The 21,232-nt window shown below is 39.4% G+C and overlaps 2 protein-coding genes across 2 annotated transcripts; both read right to left on the reverse strand.

Annotated features, from left to right (window-relative positions):
- Positions 1-1,342: 1,342 nt before the first annotated feature.
- Positions 1,343-6,382, reverse strand: LOC145444913 (cornifelin homolog). Its single transcript, XM_080322978.1, has 4 exons — positions 6,050-6,382; positions 2,629-2,836; positions 1,716-1,873; positions 1,343-1,645 (listed from the first exon to the last, which is right to left on the reverse strand). The coding sequence occupies exons 1-4, from the start codon at positions 6,056-6,058 to the stop codon at positions 1,547-1,549; spliced, it is 474 nt and encodes a 157-aa protein (XP_080179104.1). The 5' UTR covers positions 6,059-6,382; the 3' UTR covers positions 1,343-1,546.
- A 5,037-nt stretch (positions 6,383-11,419) lies between these two features.
- Positions 11,420-17,138, reverse strand: LOC145444923 (cornifelin homolog B-like). Its single transcript, XM_080322987.1, has 4 exons — positions 17,040-17,138; positions 15,513-15,678; positions 12,380-12,537; positions 11,420-12,304 (listed from the first exon to the last, which is right to left on the reverse strand). The coding sequence occupies exons 1-4, from the start codon at positions 17,043-17,045 to the stop codon at positions 12,206-12,208; spliced, it is 429 nt and encodes a 142-aa protein (XP_080179113.1). The 5' UTR covers positions 17,046-17,138; the 3' UTR covers positions 11,420-12,205.
- Positions 17,139-21,232: the final 4,094 nt, after the last annotated feature.

The following is a 21,232-nucleotide window of genomic DNA, read 5'->3' on the forward strand; positions in this document are numbered from 1 at the left end:
ACTAAATGTAATTCAAAACAATGATTTTGTAGTAGCTGATGCTTCCATAAATACAGGTGCAATGTTCGATAATGTTCAATAATAGTGACTATGTAAATTATTTGTCACACCTGAGCTAGTATTTGTACTGCATGCGACACAGTATTCTTTCCAATTGCGTGAGTCACGTAGTTTCACCAATCGTTACCAATAGTTACCAATAATTCAGCGATGGCAGTCCTCGAACCCGTTAAATATTAATACCGTTGTAAAATACGGAGATTTGAAGAGCTATTCTTTTTATGTGGACCAAAGGTGTTTGCGACCATGAAAACCTTTTTCAGTAGCCAATTTTATAACTATTTGAAATCAATGAGTTTTTACGACATTTAGCAGTAAAAATGTACCGTCGCCAATAATTCTACAAGTCGGCCTACATATTATATCGATATATCGTCGTGGAAAATTATGCACCATCACAGTCAATCATTGAACTCCTTATATTGAAGATACTACCAAAACATTCAGCTTGGTGTATAATTTTAAATGTAGGTATATTTTTAACAAAATTCCATGTGAAAAATGGGGAAATTATACCAATAGCGTGCCAGTAATATCGAGACGGTAAATATAGGCGTAGCAGAATGAAACGTTCGAATGCTTGAACCTAAATTGATGTGGCGGACTTCGGTGGTTTGATTTTTATGACGTCACTCCACATTTTTTATGAAGTCACTCCACATATCATTGTGACGTAGGGAACATAGATGATTTTACTCAAATCACGCATTATACGCCACTGGCCACTGGCTGCGTGACAGTCTATACTCTGGTGGTACAACTGGAGTGGTTGAAACTGAGATTGGTTCGAGGTCTACTTTCAATTTTAAGTACATCCTGTGATCTATCATTACTCGGTTTTCCGTAGAGATTGGAGTCATATGTATTTAATTTTTAACATCGCTCACTCATGATTCGTGTGACTCATTATCTCAACCCAGTGGTTCCCAACCTTGGGTCAGACACGCCACCCTTTATGATATGGAAAAAATTCGTGCCCCTCATTGTCATATCACAGAATCCATCCTTGATGCTAGCAACTCCAACAGATTGTTTGATGGCCTGGAAGGTTATAACTGTTGATGAGAGAATTTAAAAATATGAAATTCGCTGTATATATAGAGAAACACGAGTGAATTGGAGGTAAATCGCGCAAAGCGCGAACATATTTTGACCACTTCTTCGCGGCCCCCGTTCTGAGCTTTCTCGTCCCCCTAAGGGGGGGGGGCGTGCCCACCAGGTTGGAAACCACTGATCTCAACCAATTATGCTGAGCTCGGAATATAACACACGGAACGAATCGTTAATCGTTTGAACTTTAATATAATTTGATACCGTATCAAATTAAACGCGCATTGCCCCATCAACATTGAAACATCGCGTCATCATATATGATTGGTACACGTCAATGCGATATTTCAATGATATATACTACAAGTATTGATCATCTGACAAATTAGGGTTCCTTATGGGCACGGTTATTATTAAATCAGTATGAATGAACTTGTCATTTCCGACCCTCGCGATATTTTATCTCTCTGTCTAGCTGACACATCGCGCATGTCTGACAGCAGCAAAGCAGACAGCAGTCATCGCAAATAGACCCCTGCAAGAGAATGAAATTGCTTTGTATGTGACTCAATCACTTTCGAATGAGCATTTTCAATGTTTCGTACCTGAATACCATGCTTCGCTCTGAATGCGGAACGCATTGCCAGGTGTCCGCCTGGGACACACCCATACTGATCCCCGCTGCAACCAATGCAATAGTTTTCCCCCATTCTGGTTGCAATGCATCCGTAATAAAAGCAACGACAGAAGAATACGCACAGACCTGTGAAATACACACGGGCTGTAAAGTCGATCGATCACTCATATCCTCTGTTGTAAGAGCAGTTTCGTAATCCTGCATCGCTTCATGTAGGCCTACTTCAGATAGAACGTATAGTTTCTCGGTCTCGTTGATTGTCGAGGAATGTTATTAGCTTCATTTACTTTGATTAGAGAGTTTTCTCTGATATCATATTCCGTAACGTATTTTGTGTTTCATTTCGCTTTATATCTTACGCCTGTAGAGACTCATTACCGCAGAAATGAAGGAAATACAGAATATAGTTACGTATTCGGTATAGTGTTACGCACATTATTCATTTTTGTCAAATCACATTCGTTACCACGGTTGTACATAATATTGGTATATTCATTTTTTCATTTTATTTTGTTCTACGGTGTCCACACAGCACCGTTTTGACGACAGTTTTAATCGTGATGTCTATGACGATTGAAACTGAGTATGGAGCGTGGAGCTAGCGGTAACTTCTATCTTTGTTTTGTGTTGAATTCCACTGGATGCTTTCACCATGATGAAGAAAGGAAGTGATTACAAATTGCAATTAAATGTGATCCCGATCAAAGATGTGGAGATTACTGTAATATTATGCTATTCCATTATTATTTTCGCGGCGTAGGATATTCCAGGTGTTTTTTGCGAACAAGAGCCTCATAAACTTTCCAATCAGCTGTACCAATGTCAAAATCACAAAGGAAACATGAGGAACACACGCTCGGCCTAAACATAGGCATGCTTACACGATGGAATGTCATCGCAGCAGTCACATATGTTGCTGCTCCAGATTTCCATTGTGGGACGTTGGTTCATAACCGTCACATGTTGCGGCATCATCATTGCGGGCTGCTGTGTATACACCGTGGGTTGCTGCTGTGTATACATCGGGGGTTGCTGCGTCACCACCACCCCAGGGCTATCCAGAGTTGGATATTGTTTTAGATCATGAGTCTGAAATCGAACAAAAATACCATCAGACGTATTCCGCAAGGACATCATTGACTGGAATAACATACGGATTAACCATTGTGTATTTTTAGGACCCGACCGTTCCAAATTACTTAGCGTTTAAATGCGCTTTAAGGATATTCACCGCCGAATTAAAATAAGCGGTAAAAGTCCCATTAAGCATGGTTTAGCACTGGAATTAGAACACTTTTCTCATTACCAATTAGGGGGTTTAGAGTTTGGTATCCGAAATTGCGCTCAGTTTTGCACATCACTAATGTAATAGAAGCTTCTGTTTTGTACTGAAACCAGACTTGCATGCGATCAACTCTTCCAGACTAAATAAGATCATTATTACTAGGAATAGCAAACTATTACCGGGCTGAAACCAATCATGTCAGTTGCAATGCGATACCGATATCAGAAGGTAAAAAGTACTAGTTCTTACTAGTTCTCAACGCTTACTGGCAAATCCTGTGGAACAATTACGCTGACCTGCAGGTCTTCTTGCCACCCAAATTTTTCGCTGTGTCACGGAATAAAAAAACTACCGCACTACTCATCAAATAGTTTACTATAAATTAGTGGTGCACAAAAATCGCAGTGCATTAACGGAGTATCAAAAAAGCGAATTCAACAAAACACACTTTTCAAACAAAACCAAAATCTTATGGCGAATATTCATCCCGAACCAGATGTGATTTATGCTGTTAGCAGTTCAAAAAGGCGGGGGGGGGGGGTTCTTTCACATTTGAGCTGATCATATTATTGTTCGGTGGGAATTCAAAAGAGCTATGCCAATTCCTCATCTACAAATGAACGGCCTTTCAGAAGTGCCAGGTTGTGATTTCGAGCCCAACCTCGCCTGCGCACACTTTTACATACGACGTATATCAACAACATTAAAAATTTGGTCCCTGAAAGCGACTAATCAGTCTAGGGCAAGTTTTTGTTGCAGTTAAATCCGTGGAAAGTTGCATTTATTTTTGAAAAAAGTTGCAGGAGTTGCATTTGACCACATTTTGCTTGGTTGACTAAAAAAAAGGTCAACTTCCCAGATTGACTAAAAAAAAGCTTTAAAAGCCGGTGCTGCTTTACGGTGTTTCAGTCGAATTTGGCCGTTTATTTCACGAGAATCGAAAATACTTTCATGAAAAATCGATAAAGTTGCAAAATGTTGCAAAAAGTTGCATGAAAAAAATTCACAAAAGTAGCAAAAAGCTGCACTATAAGATTCCTTCAAACAGCTTGAAACAGCATTCTACATATCTTACGAGTATTTAGGAAGCTGCCGGAAGCTGTAAAAAAGTTGCAAAAGTAGCAAAAACTTGCCCTACTAATCACTAATTCTCTGTCAGTAAAGATGACCAAAACGGGGTTTATCTGGGCTCCTCCTCGCCAGCGCATCCGAGTAAGCGGTGTCTTATTAAAGCCAGGAAGTGGACAGTGCTACAAGTCGGCAGCGACGAAATAAAGATGAAGAAAAGTGGTCCAAGTGTAAATGAAAACATACAACGGTAGTCAACAAATACCATGACTACCCCAATCAAACATACAAGAATGGCCTAGACGGCCGTATCGCTACAAATCATACGTATGTATTGTACAGTGGTCCCTAATCTTTACGAACCCACGGAACAATCATGATAGTCTTCAGACCTTCGCGGATCCCCAAATTTACCACTATACATATCTACCTACACATCTTATCTACATTGCTACAGATTACAGTGTGTGACATAGGGTGTTAAACGAGTTCAACCATTAAAATATATTTTAAAAAATAATAAGACCATGCTGTTATAAGCACCATAACATGCTTTTATTATTAAATAATAATAATAATAAAATGAAATGAAAATCAGTGTGACTTCTGCAAATTCCTTTCAGGTACCATATCAGAAATGTGTGACTGTACCTTATAAGATGTGGTCTTATCGTTTGGTGTTCAACGCCACAGCGTGATACCAATTGCCTAATTATATATGAGCTTGTAAATATTGGAGACTCGACTCGACTCGAGCTCAACTCGAGTCACGATTTTCTGATGAAACGATTTGACTCGAGAGATTTTTTCAAAATACGGAAATGACTCGATTCGAGTCGAGTTAATCTGTGCATTGACTCGAATTGAACTCAAGTCATTAGGCATGACTCGAACCAAGTCATATGACTCGACACTCAGACAGCCAAGACCGACATTTCATTGTAATTTAGAAGAATAGTAAAGTAACCACACTATTGGGATTTGAAATATTGGTTCTGGTACTTTAAAATGCGACCTAAAACTGATAAAAGTGAGAGAATTAGAATATTAATAATGTGAACCATTCGTTATCACCAAAATGAGTTATAAAAGTGGGGTTAACAAGAATTTAACTGCAAACTGAGCAGTCAACACAATGATTTGGACTTGGACTCGAGTCATAATACCCAAGACTCGGACTCGCCCCTCTGCTATCTGATTTGGACTATGACTTGAGTCGGTGGTGAGTTGAAGATGACACGACTTGACTCGAGTCAAAACTATAAGAGTGAGATTGACTTGTGACTCGATTACAACTCTACTCAAAAGTAATGATTCAACTAATGCTCGGGCCGAATTTCCTTCAACCCATGATGGCGAAGTCCAGCGCATAATCACACATCATATGCATAAGTAGAATCTCTCTCTTGAACTCTTTGGAACCCCTACAGTACCGTGGAACACCGGCTAAGAACCAGTGGTCTTGAGTATGTGATTTGACATCTAAGGAACTATTGACACATGGTTCAGCGAACCCCAGGTGTTCCGTGTACCACGTTCTGTGTACCACAGCTCTGAGCATTTGGTAGTAAGTCTACCTGCTGTGATTATAGCCGTAAGTCGAACAACGATTAGACTTTCGTTTGGGAAGAGTCTCAGTGTGCTAGATTCTGATATGAACACCGACAAATCCATATAAAAACATCGATCTTTCTGAGACAAACAGAGGTGCGAGCAATGAGCATGCAATTTGATGGCCTAAGTCAGATTTAAATTCATGGCTTGATTTTATTTCATCCATATATGGATTTGGTCAAGGGGGCACTTTTAATAATTGTTTAGTCTGTATTCGGCGCGGATTAATGAATTGGAATTAGAGTAATATAAATGTAGTAGTACGAAACGAAGTTGCAAATAATTACATCAAGGCCTCTATAGGCTATATAAAATATTGCATATGATATACTCACTTCCGCCATCCGTAGTCAGTCTAAATACCAGTTGTTCTATGCTGCTAATTAAGCAATATCGTCAAAAATGAAAAAAATAGACCACGCCTCAACAGAAGATATTACAGAAAACCATGGTGCAGTTCCTACGCTCAATTCTTAAAGATTCCAAAATAAATGGAATCGTAGAATGAGAACCGTCTATTTTTCCCGGTCGCTTCACATAGGCGGTACTGTCAGGTAGACACGTCAGCTCTGCCACCCATACTGATTGGCGTAAATGAGTTGCATACAATCGCATGTATGAAGACATACACAACTAAACTGATTTCCAGTGGCAATGTCCTAATTCTGCATGACGCCTGCATTTATCTTCGACTATCGAGGAATCAAAGTCCTACTTGTTATATATACTACGAGATGTAATAGTTGGTCATGAAATGATTATCGACATCATGTCCGGCAGAATTCAATGGAAATTATCTAGCTTCACTACCGAACTGAGATTATCATATTGGAAGCTTATTTCACGCTGATACGTGAGCCCGCACCTTACTAAAGATGGGTCATAACATACAACTGCGGCCTCATAAATTGGATAGTGGATTTGTCCGACGCATTCCAATCCTACCTACGTCGTGAACCCCTGTATTACAATGCGGCAACAATGGCTGACGGTGGCGGTGTCCAAGAACGATTCGTTTCATTGTGATGCTCACAAATATGTGCAATGTAAATATGCAGTAAAATATCACGGTTAAAGATGTGGAAGAGCTCTTGGCTACCTGGTTTTTCGGTGACAAAATAAAAACAATGCATAGAATTGTATCAGGTTGTTAACTTGATGATGATCTTTCAGAAGCGAAAGGTTTGTGAGATTTTTTTACAACAAATTATGCCCGAGATTCCAGACATGAATGCATTGTTGATCGGCCAAGGTTATAACCAAACGGCCTGGAAGAAGCTTTCTATATTGGCTGATAATGGACTTAGGTTGACTAACAAATTCGCAAGACGTATAGCGGTAGAACCGGGTGGTGTCAATATCGAGCATGGAACTCAATTTCTCGTAGTTCTCGTAATTGGCATTACGCAGGGGAATTCTTCACCGAGTTATAGTAGCTTATATGCAAACTACTCCCACTTCTTTCAGCTGGCACCCTGCCAAATTATTAGGCTTAAAAAATACGTTTCTACTTCAATAGCAATCTTCAACATTCAGAGTCAAAAAGTAGTTTGCTATAAAACACATTGCTATCACTTCATAGGATTTCTATTTCGAGATGATGATTGGTAACTAACTTGAATGTTGATGCGAAAATGATAGGCTACAACTACAATCAGGATGTGGCGCACGCGACTGGCCGTATTATACACGTGACATACGACTCTCCATAACATACGCGCGCTATCCATTTGTGCACGTAGCTACTGTCCATACTGTAACAACCGTTCATGTTGAAAAATCATCAGATTTAGGATCTTGATCCGTAATTGGATATAAAATTCCAATGTTGACCCGAGAAAGTAAATTTGGCATTTTAAAAAGTAAAGTACTTTTTAAAGATTTTACTCTTACTTTAGATGGTAAGTAACACTGTAATTTGGAATCTAGTAAAATATTCGTATTTGTGAGAGGAATTACGGTATTTTCACGAAACGAATGTCATTATTATGCAGGTGACTGTCCCTGCTGTGCAGTCAATCGCACAAAACCTCGGTATCGGAATCAGACCAGTATACTTCGGCATGAAATTTTTATATTAGTTTACTTGTCACTGTACAAGTGATATATTGTAAACCAGTTGTTTGCAAAGTATGCGCCAGCGCCCACTTGGGGCGTTCGCCAGCGTGAAGGGGGCTCTGGCCATGAAATGTGTGAGTGGGGTCGCTAGCTATAACATTGATCGGTAGGGAGCGCTGAGTGAAAATGGGGTGACCTATAGGTTTAGAATGCAACTGCTGCGTAGTTTAGAAAGGATTTATCAATAAAGCATCTGATTACGCAGTGAAAGTGAAAATAGATCCAGTCATGACAATGTAAGATCACCCGTCTATCAGCTGTACCGAAAAGTTCATTGGTATATGACAATGTTAATCTTGCCATCAATGGACTAATTCAGCAGTCAGTAGAATTCCCAAAAATCGTGGTTCATCCTGTGCCGTGAGAACTACGAAGTAATTAAGCAACTATTTCTCACTGCAAGGTGTGATGGCTTTTTTCAGAGAAAATGTCTTGCGGGATTTTAATCTCTGTGTCAAACGATCGTGTATTTTACGCAGTGCTGCTACCGTTGCATCCGAGACACGGAGTTCAGGTTGTGAGAAACGATATCGCTTCCACTTGACGGGCATGGGGAAGCGAGTGGCGCAGTTGGGTAAACACTGCAGTCACGACACCAATGGACGTGGGTTCGAATCACGGTTCTGACCCACTTCTACGTGTCGGAGGTTTCTCTGGGCTCCTCATCGCCGACCTCACTGCAACTACAGTGCATTGAAAAGCCCAGACTGAAAGTGAGCCGTGCTACAAGTCGGCAGCAATGACCTCGATGGGGACGCTTGGGAGCGAGAGAGAATGAAGAATGACTGCGAGAGAGATTGAAAGACGTTCCCAAGAATACTAAAAGCAAAGACTTCTGAACATTATGAAATTCGTGTCGTGGAGCACAAGGCCTAAACGGCGACAAGCTCCACTGTGTTGTACCCATTAATACATACATACATACTTGACGGGCATATTTACCAAAATTTATGAGTAGGAAATATCTATTCTTAGTAATGACGAAACTTAATAAAAGTGAAAATGTCACGGTCTGGATTCAATTCTAAGCCTGTGATATTTCACCGTTAGCTTGCATGAGCTAAACCGGTCCAACTCGAAAATCCGATTTTGATGAAGAAACATTATTAAATCATCGCAGAAAATTACACGAGGATATGGGGATTATATAACAGAATATATGTCCCAATTAGAATTTCCTCACCGGATAATCAATCCATTGTGTACAGTTTCCGAGCATGAAATGATCGAAGAGCTGATTGTTTCCTAGTTTGGAACAATTTAGAGTTCAACCCAAAGTGTCAATATTTCCAATCAACGTTTTGGATATGCCATTGAATCAAATTGAAATTCGACTGGAGTCGGGTTGACTTTTTTGTCGTTGCCGGTCCCCGCTCAATGTTTGAGAAAACTTGTATTCAGAGTCATAACCAAGTTCCTGAATCACAGCAGATATAGTGACTGTTGAACATCCCACAAAATTATCTTGACAGTATGGAACGTGAAGTCTGCAAATCTTAGAACGAAACTGTTCTTATCAAACCTGAAACCAAATATGACAAGGATTATGATATTAATTCACCATCTTCATCATTATTAGCTGTAATGAATGCAAAACCACTTTCGTTTATGGTGTAGGCGTGCAGAGGGGATCCAGGGATGGCTGACACTACAATCGTTGTCCAGGGATGATATAGCTCCAAAAGGTCTGGGATAAATTGTTTGTAAACGAAGTCAAAAATATATATCTTCGTGAATATCACCTTGTACTTGAGCGATCCCATTCATGTATTTTGGTTGGTGTGAAAAGATGTATAGGGATATGGTATGGCCGTATCATAATATACTTTCGGGATGTATTGATATACTGCAGGAGCTTTGGTTAAAATTAAAAAACGTTAGGATTGTGATTGATCATGGAGGGCTTTGCGAACCCAATTTGACTCGCGAACCGTAGGGGAGATCAGGGCAATTGTAACACTTTTTGTATTTTCGAACATTACATGTTTTTCTCGTGGATATTTCATAGCCAAACTTTTATGTAAAGAAGCCAACAAATCGATAGTTAATATAAAAACTAAAATGGAACTCAATCAATAATAATCAATCATTGAAATATTTGGTCGCGAAAATCGTCGCTCAAATGCTACAATCGCACCGTACCCCGGAGAAATTGTTACGCCCATGCGGGGCAAATGTAACAGTGCTGTTTATAACTAAAAACAAACGAAATGAACAACAATAATAGGAGCACATATTGTACTATTGAATTAAACTAAAAAATAAAAGTTTGAACGCTTCTAGGTTACGCCCCACCGTATTTTTGGCATCTGAATAAATTATCATCCTTCGTGCCTTCTGCATGAGCTCAAAGTGTACAAGAACCATATTCATTCCATCATCTCCCTACACATATTCGACCTCTTCTAACAAGGTGCTGTAGTTCAGAGTACATAATGGGTTGCGCATTCGGTTCTCTGCGAATGGTGCGGAATTGACCTGGCTAAAATAGCTTTGTTGAATGGGTCGATGATAGTGTAGCAAAACGAGGACACGACATTGTGTTGCATCAAAGCTAATGGTATTCTTCTGTTCCGTACAAAATTAACATAAATTGTTCACACCAAATGACGAAATGTAAGTGGGCCATGCTCAAAGTCAGGGGATGAGGATTCCGTCGTTGGCAACTTCTTAAGTCACCATTGAAGATCGACACACAAAAAATCGATCAACAGGAGATAGGGTAGTGGAATCACGGAAATAACCGGACCCTAAGATTCACATCACCACTTCTGTATGGCCGTTCCAATAGAGGATCATGTTAGAATTGGTATGACCAGGTAGAGTCTGTTCTGGTATTGGACTTATGGCTGTTGCAGGATTCCTCTGCAGTAGGGTTATACCAGCATATGAACACAGATATTCAGAACTCAAAAGATATTGTAACGGGCAAAAGTAACAGAGTCTTACAATTGCGCCTGACACGCTCGACCATGATTAATGTCTCAGGATGGTGCATTCCCGGCGACGCAAGTCCTAGTCTCCCTATGATCCAGAGATGAGCATGGATTAGGATTAGGTTTTGAAAAAACAGGATTTGTGAAATTTTGTCGGATTTGGATTGGATTTGGATTAGGCATTTTTTTCTGCACGGATTAGGATTTGGATTGGATTTACCTATTTTATGGGAGATTGAAATGTCGTGTGGCGAATGGCGACAAACTTTATTAAGATCAGTTATTAATGTACTTATGGTTACTAGGTTATCTTGAATCAAATGAATCGTTGGTTGTGAAAGAAAATTTTCGAATCCCTCCATTGCATAAATTAGTTTTTTTCTGAATTTCCAGTTGGAATTGGATTAGGATTGGACATGGACTTAAATATGAAAAAGGTATGGATTAGGATTTGGATTTGGATTTGAAGGTTCGGATATGGATTGGATAAGGACATAGAAATTTCAAATCCGCTCATCTCTGCTATGATCACGCTAGACTATGATAATATTGTTCCAGCTACATATATTGCATTGTAACCACTTGAGGTTTTATTCTTCAGAACAAATTATTACGTATCAGAAAATATTTACTAAAGGGTCCTAAATTTCGTTTTTTTAAATTATTCCGGGGTTTCGTGTCGTAGCTCAACATGACTTCAGGTATATTAGAAGACATACCTACCGCATGTGCACTCAAAATATGAAGGCTATTTCATCCTATACTAGCGGGGAGGTCGATTCTTACATTTGCCCCGTGTTACATTTGTTCCCGGTCTCCTACCGGTAAACCGTTGGAAACATTCCACAATATTATTTCCAAATATATATATATACCTGTAATTTCAAGTGCTATAGGCCTACTTCGTCGTCAAGCATCTGAAGATATATAATTTATATTCGCTCGGATTCATTCTAGCAACACCTTACATTCCAAGTAATGTAATTGACAGGAATAAAGTGAGTAACAGATTAAATACAGCTATCAGAAACTGTCAAATGTGATCCTTGGCCACAGTTCACGAGTATAGATGTGAAAAAATTGCGCATATTACTTCGGTATTGCTTTTGTGCAATATTTCTGTAAATAAGCGTTACTTTATCTAAATTATTAACCCATACGACTTATAGTATTTATTTAGCATGCATTATAGGCCTACTCGGTGAGCAATATTTTCAGCGACATGCCACAATAACCAGTTATGGATTCTTTTAGTGTTTCAGACAGGAGCATCGAAGCAAGTTTAGAGAGCATGTATAATGCAATAAATATTTGTATCCACGGATTAAATCCAACGACACAAACTGAAAACATGAATATAAGCGCGATTCTTTGTTGTATGAGAGCTTGCAATTTCCTTGTTGGATAGTCTACGTTAACTTGGTAAAGTTGTGCTTTTCATTGACGTCCCTCGCGATAGTTTATCTCCCGATCCAGCTGACACATTGTACAAGGCTGACAGAAGAAAAGTAGGCAGCAGTCATCGCAAATAGATCCCTGAAACGAAAAAAATAGATATTTCGTTTTATGCGACTAAAGAACTTTTTACGGGGTGTATCCATAGTGACGAACCTGAATTCCATGTTTGGCTCGGAATGACGCGCGCATAGCCAGGTGACCACCTGGGACACATCCAGATGGGTCCCCACTGCATCCGACGCAGCAGTCCTCTCCCATTCTCTTTGCGATGCACCCGTAATAAAAACAACGGCAGAAATATACGCATAAACCTGTTAATATTTGTGCGGCTTTAAAGTTTCAATCAAAATATAATAGCGACTGCTGTGGTGACTGCTTACGGTTAATCGATTGACGGTATATCGGCCAGCGCTACGTATGCAATAGGCCAGTGGTTCTCAACCTTCTTTTAGACAAGCCCCCTCCACCCCCCTTTAGAATAGTTATTATGACTGTTGATGAGAGGATTTCAAAATATGAAATTCAGTCTATATAGAGAGAATCCAGCTTGAATTGGAGGTAAATCGCACAGAGCGCAAAATATTGTTCCATTTGACCACTTGTTCGCGCCCCCTACAGATGCTTTCACGCCCCTCCCCCCCCGGTTGAGAACCACTGCAATAGGCTATAAGCTTTAACACAAACGAGTGTGCTATACGTGCACACTAATGAAGAAATGAAGTTTAAAAGGCAACATGATCTGTTATCGAATCACCGGAATCTCTCAGTACAATAGAGGTTTATTCCCCATGTTTTACAAGTAATAAATTCACGCTTAGGAGTACAGAACTTCATGACACATTTGAATAAAATATTCATTTTATTCCCGAAGCTATTCGGCTGACCCTCGTCAGGGGAATATCGTCAGCAATAATGCGAGGATTCGAATAACTATGTTCAGCAACAATATATATCGCTAATTATGACGTCACACGGAAAATATACAAAGTTAGGAAAACCGCGATTCTTTTACCTTCGCTGATGAGATGCGTCGCTCACAGCTATCCGCGCGCGATAATTTCCTAGGCTCATTCGACATAAAGAGCCTTTTCACCAACGTACCACTAAATGAGACGTTGAATATTTGCGCTGATGCTCTATATAACGGTAAGCTAATACCCCCTCCTTTCTCGAGAGCTACCTTCATGGAATTGATGAGAAACGCTGTGTGTTCTGTTGAATTTAGTTTCAACAATATCATGTTCCGACAATCTGATGGTGTAGCAATGGGATCACCATTGGGTCCTATTCTAGCCAATATATTTGTAGGATTTCATGAAGATAAGCTCTTCTCTTCTTCTATTAAACCGCCCTTATCATACCATCGCTATGTCGATGACACGTTCGTGATATTCGATAATGAATCTGACTGTGATACTTTCCTGGGAAATTTAAACAAACTACATCCAGCATTGCAATTCACGTCGGAAAAAGAAATTAACAATCGCCTGGCATTCCTTGACGTTCTTGTGGAGAAACGGGATGGAAAATTCCTTACCTCCGTTTATAGGAAGCCCACATTTTCGGGTCATTACCTTCGATGGAGCTCTTTCAGCCCAAAAAGTCGTAAAATCAATTTAATCGGCACCTTGGTTCACCGGGCGTTGATGATTTGTTCCGAGGTCAAATTGAATAATGAACTTGACTACATCCGTAAAATTTTCATTGACAACGGATACCCAGAGTATGTTATTAAGCGGACAATAAGTAAAAAGTTAAGTCATTGGAATGATACCAAACCAGAAGAAACCCCCGAAGTAATTTCTCGTGAAAATAGGGATGTGTACATTCATCTTCCTTGGATTGGCCCGGTTTCTTATCGATTTGAGACACAGATAACTTCAGCAGTCTACCGCTGTTATCCAGCGGTGAAAACCAATGTTGTTTTTACCACGATACCAATGTTTCCTGCAACCCGAAAGGACGTTCTCCCGGCTATAAAACAAAGCAACGTAATTTATGAATTCAAGTGCCACTGCGATTGTCGGTACGTAGGGAGAACTTCCAAACGGTTGCAGGACCGTATCAAAGAACACATTCCACCATCTGTCAAATCTTATATCTCAAATTCGCAGCTTAACAATCCGCTTGTTCTTGAACATTACCAGGCCATGGGTCAAAAATCTTCTATAGGCAAACATTTACTAGAAAATCATACGTGTGCTGCTAACTATCACGAGGACATGTTCTCTATATTGGCTAAGGGTCGCAATTTATTTCATTTGTCTGTTCTTGAGTCCACCATCATCACTATGAGCAAACCTAGTCTATGCCAACAGAAAGAATTTGTGTATCATTTGAAAATCGCGCATTAACTTGTTTTGCTTCGCTATCTCCATGCCAACGCTTCAGTTCTCTCGTTTTCCTAACTTTGTATATTTTCCGTGTGACGTCATAATTAGCGATATATATTGTTGCTGAACATAGTTATTCGAATCCTCGCATTATTGCTGACGATATTCCCCTGACGAGGGTCAGCCGAAAAGCTTCGGGAATAAAATGAATATTTTATTCAAATGTGTCATGAAGTAATAAATTGTTATCAACGTTGTAAGATTTTCATACGGGAAGAATAAATATTTGAAAAATCGAGCGGAGGTCTCAAACAAGTGGCAAGCGAGAGCATTTTGTGTGGCCCGCGTCGGTATTTTGGATTTCAAGTGATCGACAATATTTAACTCCGCATCACGTCACTTCAAAACTACTCCTAAAACTTGAAAATACACAATCAATTTCAATATCGCCCCACTTTAGGTAGGTTTATCAGCTGCCATGCTTTGGAAGATGTACTATTCCGTCGCATTACCTGTTCATTACAATAAAACATGATCCGCTGATTATTCGTGACTGAAAATTGTGATTTTGGCTTATGCGCGATTGTTCGTAGAATTACACAACCTCGGACTGGCCGGGTGATAAAATGAAAACGACTCAAGTTATGTCGGTTCAAACTTTAAAATAAGAGAAGGAGTTGTGACTGGAAACGTGGTGGGTTGGTAAACAAACTATCAAACCGGCATTCTCATGAGAAATAGTAACTTATGAAATGGTAGTAGCGGGCTTTGCGTATAGCGTAGCGGATTTCGCTATCTAAGAAAGTATTAATAGCAACAATTGTCAGTCGTCAATTAAAGTTGACGAGTAGCAAAGTGGTACGTTCGACAGCTGTAACACCACTACATATTTTAGGGATTGGACATGTTTCAAATAGAGTGTCACCGCTTGTTATAAATGCAACCTTACTTACACGACGGAATATCATCAAAGCAAGCCCATATGCTACTGCTCCAGTTTGCCATTCCAGGCTGGTTCACAACTGCCGCATCTTGCCGCATCACCACACCATGCTGATAAGTAACCATGGTTGGTTCCTGTTTAACCACCGCATCATCATACAGCGTCGGCTGTAGCGTCTAAAATTCAATAAAGTCAATTAAATATTCAACCACATTTTCGAAAGAAATCGTCGTCTGCCTTTAAGTATGATTGGACTGTGGTACTAATTGTTTTCTACCGTGAAGACCAGCGCTATTACGTACTTGATCTTGTTTAGATATGGTTAATACGGACTTGATATACTCCGAAAGTCGGAATTCGCAGGATGTTATATAGGACTGAAATACACATATGAAGACCATTTGTTTCTCTATACTCAGGAAGTTCATTATGAACTCTGCCTACAGCAATTCCACTGTACGCCAGACCTCGAAAACGTATTAATTTTAGGAACCTGATCAAGACTTGATAAGCCAGAAAAAAGGAACCGAATGAATTCCAAATCAAATATAAATGAACTAAATTTTTATCTCTGAGCTTTCAACAACTGCCATACATGTGTCTCTATAAACACCTATCATTAAAGGGATGTTTCTCAAACCTTTTGAGCGCGGTAGAAATCCGAGTTTTATTATTATCTTGCAAACCAAGCCTTACACGTTAAATGCAATGCATCTAAAGGTATAAAAACATTTTCATGCCCTGTGAGAAGGTGTGAACATTATAAAAACATACGATACCTATAGTTCTTTGAAGTATGATTCATTACAAAGAATCATTGATTCTGTGAGGTTGTTATGACGGAAATTTATTTTTCATAGATTTAAAGCACGGCGCTTTAGTATTCGGCTATTCGCTTACACCGATTATCGCCTTCCGTCAATCGTCTCCAGCCGTTGTCTTGTCACAACTGTTTACACGCAATTCAAGCTCATGACCCCTGAAATTCCAATTTGAATGTGCACCCCTACTTCACACTAATGAAAAGATAATTGACAAACGTTACTGTGATAACCGTTGTTTAAACTGAGCAAGTCAGAGACAACCTATCTCTTCATATTCTACAATACCGGCTCATTATGTTACAGCATTAGTGAGAAACCAAATGTCAGACAAATCTTACAATGATATAAATCCCTAGTATATCATGGAAGGCGCATTCAACATGATTGAGCAATATCTTCGCGACAACTTTGTGGGCGTGTCAGTCATTGTCATCTTAACTGTGAATGCAGACTTGGAAATGGTCAAAGCATAGAAACAAATATTACAATCATCAGACGACCGTGGAGTTTTATTTGGAACATACGTAGGCCTTATTGGATTGGGATTCGATTAATAACTTGATTTAATTTGCATTCGTTAAAATTGTGTTTGTAGTACGTTTAATTATTTCTGTGAATTCTAAATATTTGAAATATATATTGAAGAGGGCTTAGTACAAAGCGAGTTTCTAAGTTGATAATTTGCTAATATATTAAATAGCCCATTTACTCACATTCATCCTTTTTTTTCTGCAAACACTGAAAGTACCAAATAATCCCTTGCACTATTGTAATACAATGATAACATATATTAACTGCAAGTAGCACAAACACTCTTGTTCTGTGATTAATTGGGCAGATGCATATTTTTAAGGACACCGCTATAATCGATTGCCGTTGTCCAATTCCAGTTCACATTCTATTCCAACTCGAATCAGTGTCCATAAATAAATTGATAAAGCTATTTCGAAAGCTAACCAATATTATACCCTACTTATATATTAGCTAATTTGACGATGTACAATTATAATGCATATAAATGGGTGAAGTCAGCATAAGCGTAAATCTTCACGAATATCACCATGCACTTCGTCGATATCATCCTTTGTTATTTTCGATGTCTTTGGTATAACCGTATGGCTCGGTCATGCCATTTTGACGATATCTATATATATATTGCCGGTTGTTTGTAACGATAACGGAGCTTGAAAACAGAGTTTGGTTTGGTTAGACTTAAGGAAGGGTTAGGGTTGTGATAGATCAGGGTTAAGGCTGGTGCCTCAAACTCGATATGGGTCGTGGAATGTATTCAGAGAATTTTTATCGCTTTCGAACCGAACCATAGTAAATAAATTCCAAATGATTACTTCTAAATCCAGGCCCTCATTTTTGGTGCGACACTTCATCATCAAGTATATGCAAACAAAATTTATAATATTGCGAATCATAAGATATTTGTTTTAGCATCACCTTTATTCGCAATAATTGAATTGTCCAGGATATAATGACAAGCCTGAGCTTCTGTAACATTAATCCTCAACCCACCGGTTACGACTATATATAACTGACAATGCTCCTTTTCCATATGAGTTCGTCACTGCCTGAAGCCTTCGTGCAATATTTCAATCAACAAACGTCGCTTGAACTGAATTATTATCCCATACGATCATAGAATTGAGTATCGAGCATACCCTGTGATCAGAATTCTCATTGACATACTAACTGAACCAGTGATGTGAGATTTTGATCTATGAGCTTTGGGCATATGCGATCCTTGTGTCTCTATAAACATTTGTTGATGAGGGTGTTTATCAAACCTTTTGAGCGCGATTCAAATCCTAGTTTTGTTATTAACATACGAACCAAACCCGTACACGCGGAATGAAATGCATCTAAGGCTATAATAACATTTCCATGGCCTGCGAGAAGGTGTGGACAAACATACGCGTCCTAGTAGTACGAAGCATGATTCATTACAAAAAGTCATTGGTCAGTGAGGCTGATGTATCTGAACTTTATTGTTCAAAGTGTATAATCACGAATCTTTTGTCTTCTGCTATATATGCTACAGCAATCGCTTCCTTCCGTCATTTGTTTCCATCCGCTGTCTAGTCACAGCTGCTCACTCGCAATTTAAGCTCATGACCCCTGAATCATTGAAATTGGATTTTCATAGTTAGTCCCCTTTCACACTAAAGACAATATAATTGGAGTACGCTATTGCGATATCCGCGATTTGATCTAAGCCAGTCGGAAACTACCTCTCTCGCCCTCCTCTACAATACCTGCTCATTAACTCAATCCTATCCATTTTGAAATGGTGAGAGCTCTTTAGTTAGCAGCAACATGCATCAGATTCAGATATTTGAGCATGATAGTGAATATTCTCAATGAGCCTTGTGCAAATGTGTGCCGTATTTACTTTAGGCAGATATACGGTTTATGAACGGATAACATCGGGTTAACGTTGTTAAGTTTTCCTGGTAGATTACTATCATTATAACCATCGCATTCCCACACCGACCCTTAGGATGTTTAAGGTCAACCTATACTTTTCACAAGCTTTGTACTCTGTTCATCCTAGCGAATCCAAATACCAGTTACAGGAAGAACGTTTAACATTTTTGCCACCCCATCGCATCCATTAGTTATTTTTGCCCAATAGTTTCTCTAAATCACCAACGTTGGGAACCACTGATTTATATGACACCTGATGAAGGAGCGGCGCTCCAAAAGCTCGTGTAACTAATAAGGTTATATTCATTCGCAAGTGCGGACGTTAAATAGAGTGTGAAAGCTACCAAGGTCTTACGTTCATATATCGTCTGCTATCGGCGCAACAAAGTATGACAAACCATGTCATAGGAAATCTGATATGCTAAATTAGAGCTGCTAAATATTTGTAAATATAAATGGGTCGGAGATTAGGAATATGTGACTATTGCAGGCGTCGAAGTTTCTGGTGATGAAAATCTGTCATAGTCACTAATAAGGCCTACTCCTGAAAACACATACGACGAATATCTCGAATTGACCATGTATGATTGGATCGAAAAAGGCCGCCATCGGAAACTATACCGTTTTAGTCACTTTCAACCCACCGCCATCAAATAATTTAGTTCCATGAATATCATATCTAAGCACATCCTCGTGGGATAGCCAAGAAAAATTTGAGGTATCGTGGGTTGAATAACAAGCGTATCATACATGTTCTATTAGCTGTTCGATGGCTTTGGAGTTAATTTTTCGAAAAAAAAATATTAAAATATTTTAAAATTGTCGCCCCTGCTTCATCAAAGGACATATCAGGATATAATTAGGGTTGCATTTAAAACACACGGTGTTTTGAAAGCCTTTCTTAAAGACATCTTTAAACTGTGTTTTAAACAAATGACATTTAATTTTTTTTTTCAAGAGCCTAATTATGCTATAATTGCTTAAATACGTCCGAAAAACCATGTGGCATGAGCGTACGGACGATTTGCACCCACAATAGTCGACGTATACAATGTGTGGAGGGTGGAACCCTCGAAATCAATCGTCGTCTGTTAAACAGTTTTTGCACGTAGATATATATATCATTTGTGCGGAATGGGTGATCTGGTCATGATGACCGCCGACCATAAAAATGCTGCATAACGATGCAGTCTCGGTTAAAGATATTCTTGGTCTGTTTATGACAGTTATCGGAGTCCCTTTTCGTCGGAGGAGCCGTATTTACCCTACATTTTCAACTGTCAATACTAATCCACGGTGACGTCACAAATCAAATATTCGTGACGTCAATGCTAAAAAAAACATTGTTTTAAACAGGTCGGTTTCAAATTGATTTTTGTTTCTAATGCAATCTAGATATAATTCGTTACAGTGGTTGGTTTGTGATCGCGAACCCATGAGCACGGCTAATATACCAAACGCTGACGTGAAGAGAACGTTCGAGCCATTATTACAGCTCCAGTTCCTAGTAATGGACCGCTTAATCACATACGTCTTATTATAAACCTACCCAATGAACAACGGCGACCCAGACAAAGTCATCGATATTTAGAGTACAATTCCTACCTGTCGGTTACTTGCAACTAGTATGTAGACCAGTGGTTCCCAACCTTTTTCGACTCATCGCCCCCCTTTGAAGCTCCACACCGACCATCGCCCCCAAATATTGGGAACTGAAAAATGGGTATACAAACTGGGATCACCGGCGAGTTGATTAATAAAAAAGGTCAACTTTTTGGCTTGACCTCGAAATTACACTTTTACTTTCACACCTAAACGCGCAACGCGCGATTGATTTATATAATTCATGTTTGAATCGGTCAATATGGTCGGGAATTTCATATATATTGCAGTGTTGGGATCAAGTCACTACCTACGAGTCACGAGTCATTTCGAGTCATTGCATATTCTGACTCGAGTCAAGTCAAGTCAATCGATTTTCGAAGGTGACTCGAGTCAAGTCAAGTCACCCGATTTTTGGAGGTGACTCGAGTCAAGTCAAGGCAAGTCACGAGTCAAGTCACAATGCAAGTCAATTTGCCTTTTCGAAGTGCGGGCATGATTAGGTCATTGCATTTTGCTAGCTGTCTGAAATACAGATTGAGTGGTCATTGATTCTGAATCGATGAACGAATGTAGAGTTAAATGTACACGCTGTATCGCTCACATTTATGTAGAACTGTTGAACTACGTAAGTACTTGCATAGCCTCAGTGAAACCAATTGATAAGATGCAATAGATCAGTGCTCTTCAACCGGGGTTGTCGTACACCCTAGGGTGTACCAGAATTTGCAAAGGGTGTACCACTCGGATGGGGTGTACAGGGGTGTACCAGATCCGAATTACAATGAGCCGATGGCTAGCTATCACAAAGGCAGGTTTATGGGTCAGTACAGGTTGACGCACAGGTTAATGAGCAATATGGTACGAT

This window comes from Botryllus schlosseri, chromosome 1, assembly GCF_051294905.1.
Source record: "Botryllus schlosseri isolate E-star chromosome 1, Bs_hap1, whole genome shotgun sequence".
NCBI classification, from domain to species: Eukaryota; Metazoa; Chordata; class Ascidiacea; order Stolidobranchia; family Styelidae; genus Botryllus; species Botryllus schlosseri.